The sequence below is a fragment of the Amaranthus tricolor genome, chromosome 14 (genome assembly GCF_026212465.1).
Source record: "Amaranthus tricolor cultivar Red isolate AtriRed21 chromosome 14, ASM2621246v1, whole genome shotgun sequence".
Lineage (NCBI taxonomy): Eukaryota > Viridiplantae > Streptophyta > Magnoliopsida > Caryophyllales > Amaranthaceae > Amaranthus > Amaranthus tricolor.
Window position 1 is genome coordinate 15,889,318 of NC_080060.1, and position 2,697 is coordinate 15,892,014.

General features: G+C 31.7%; 1 protein-coding gene across 1 annotated transcript; it reads left to right on the forward strand.

Annotated features, from left to right (window-relative positions):
* The first annotated feature begins 719 nt into the window (after window positions 1-719).
* On the forward strand, window positions 720-2,159 carry LOC130799354 (protein FAR-RED ELONGATED HYPOCOTYL 3-like). Its single transcript, XM_057662455.1, has 3 exons — window positions 720-1,094; window positions 1,485-1,761; window positions 1,864-2,159. The coding sequence occupies exons 1-3, from the start codon at window positions 720-722 to the stop codon at window positions 2,157-2,159; spliced, it is 948 nt and encodes a 315-aa protein (XP_057518438.1).
* Window positions 2,160-2,697: the final 538 nt, after the last annotated feature.

Here is a 2,697-nt window from a genome sequence, read left to right on the forward strand (position 1 = left end):
CTTACTATGTACTGGGGTTCATTGTTGTTACTGTATTCTTTGATACTATGAGCAAGGTTACTATCTTAGTTAAATTACATAGTACCTTTAATTTGTTATATAGGGACTCAAACACCAAGAACTATTACACAAGTTACCCCAAATGGTTCTACACTGTGGATTCTTCATTGTGAGTTTGATAAAAAGCCATTTCTTGGTATGACTTTTGAAAATTTAGAGAAAGCCTTAGATTTTTATTGTAAATATGCTGAAATTTGTGGTTTTTATATACGTTCATCTACTAGCTACAAAAAAAAGGTATTAATGTTTTAGAATATTTTGTTTGTAGTAGGGAGGGTATCATAAAACCGAAACCTAAGAAAAGTGCAGATGTTGTTGCACATTATAAGAGATCAACCAAAAGAATTGGTTGTAAAGCTAGATTGATTTTGAAATATGACATAGTGAAGAGAACATACCATGTTTTAAAATTCGAAGAGGCGGACAATCATTGTCTAGTTAGCCCTACATCGCGTCAATATTTATTGGGTAATAGGAAAATGACTTTGTTACAAAAAAATTTCATATCTAAGAATGCACGGGGTAATATAGGACCGGGGAAATCCTTTAGATTGTTTAAGGAAAATTTTGGGGGTTATGAGAATGTGGGAGTGATAATGTAAGATTTTAAGAATTTCCATAGGGATTTGAAAACATATATTAAAGGAGATGATGGGAAGATGTTGATCGAGAATTTTATCAGAAAAAGAGATATTTACACGGGGTTTTATTTTGATTATGCTTTAGATGAGGAGGACCACATTTCACGTTTATTTTGGGCCGATGCGATAAGTAGAAAGAATTATTGCTTATTTGGAGAAATGGTTACTTTTGATTGTACTTATAACACCAATAAGTATAGCATGGTTTTAGCCCCATTTATTGGTGTAGATCATCATAAGTGTTGTATTACATTTGGTATAGGTTTATTAGCTAAGGAAGATAGTGAATCTTTTGAGTGGTTATTTATGACTTTTTTACATTGTATGGGGGAGTGTATGCCAACATATTTGATAACTGATCAAGACCTTGCAATGAAAATTGCGATTAAAAATGTATTTCCAAACACAATACACAAACTTTGCATGTGGCACATCATGAGTAAAGTTACTGATAAAGTTGGACCGGAATTGAACAAAAATGAGGATTTTTTGAAAGAATTAAATGGGTGTGTGTGGAATATTGATCAAGAAGAAAGTGAATTTCAGGAAAAATGGGAGGGAATTATGACCAAATATAATCTTCAGACAGATAAATGGTTTAGTAGTATATTTAGTATACGAGATCAATGAATACCCGCATATTTTAGGAATATCCCATTGGGGGGGATTTTGAGAACTACATCCCGATCCGAAAGTGTTAATAGTTTCTTCAACCATTTTTCAAACCCTCACATGACACTTGTTGAATTTTATATGAGTTATGAAAGTGCAATGGATGCACAGAGGTACAAACAAGATAAGCTCAATGCTGAATCACTTCACACAAACCCACAATATAAAACACCATTGTCGATTGAAAAACATGCCGGTGAAGTCTATACTAGAAAATTTTTTTTTCTTTTTCAATATGAAGTTTATAAGTCTTGTTTCAAAACTTATATTCAAAATATTGAAAAGATTGAAAGTGTGGAAAGTATAACTGTTTTGGACTCAACGGTAAGTAAGATGTACAAGGTGAAATTTATTCTGGGAAGTTCAATTGACGAGTTGAAGGTAGATTGTGATTGCAAGTTATCTAGACGGATAGGAATATTATGTTCCCATGCAATTTGTGTTATGAGTGCAAGACAAATAACACAAATACCAAAGTAATATGTTTTAGATCGTTGGACGAAGCTAGCATTAAAGAAGCCTATTTTTGATTTGCATGGGAATCTGATTGAAGAGAGCAAAAAGTATGGCAACGTGGGGAAGTTGTTGGGGGAAGTTTGGTGTGAAATTTTAAATTGTGTAGGTTTAGCTCAAAGGGGTGAGAGTGATTTACAATCACTTTTACAAAACCTAAAAGATATTAGTAGAAAATTGGAGGAAAGTGATGATGTGAGGGTGGACATTACTAAAGAGCAACAAATCGAATTATTAGTAGGCACAAGTTCATCTTCGACAATGGAAATATAAAACCCAATCCAATCAAAGAACAAAGGAAAAAGGCAAAGAATAATTGGGGAAAAGGAACAAACTATTAAGCAAAGCAAGAAGCCCAAAAGAAAGTGCAAAACTTGTGGTAAATTTGATTATCATGATAATTGAAATTGCCCATCAACAAAAGATACCCCACTTAAGGTATAAAAAATATAATTTGCTTATATTTTAATGTATCCTTATTAATAATTTGATTATGTAAAAGAAAGTGCAAAATTTTTGTTATGAAGAAATGTTGATGCTGAAGAACAGATTCTGAAGCTGAAGAGATTATTAAGATGACTATTTATTTAGAAATTTGAAGTTTTGAATACACTATTCTGTTGTAATTTGATAGTTGATACTATGTTATGATTAAAGGTTACTATGACTATGTATAGTTTTGTCTTCCCTTTTGTAAGTTTGAAAAATCTTTGTTGCAAAGGTTAATGCTATTATGTTCTTAGAAAAAAGATACTATGTTATGATTAAAGGTTACTATGACTATGTATAGTTATTGTCTTCTTTTTGTAAA

Bases quoted from the DNA above. Each gene is read 5' to 3' on its own strand.
- LOC130799354 (XM_057662455.1), top strand. From the start codon at position 720: ATGTTGATCGAGAATTTTATCAGAAAAAGAGATATTTACACGGGGTTT. The intron at 1,095-1,484 runs GTATTTCCAAAC...ATGGATGCACAG, and splicing joins TGAAAATTGCGATTAAAAAT to AGGTACAAACAAGATAAGCT. The intron at 1,762-1,863 runs GTGATTGCAAGT...AATATGTTTTAG, and splicing joins TGACGAGTTGAAGGTAGATT to ATCGTTGGACGAAGCTAGCA.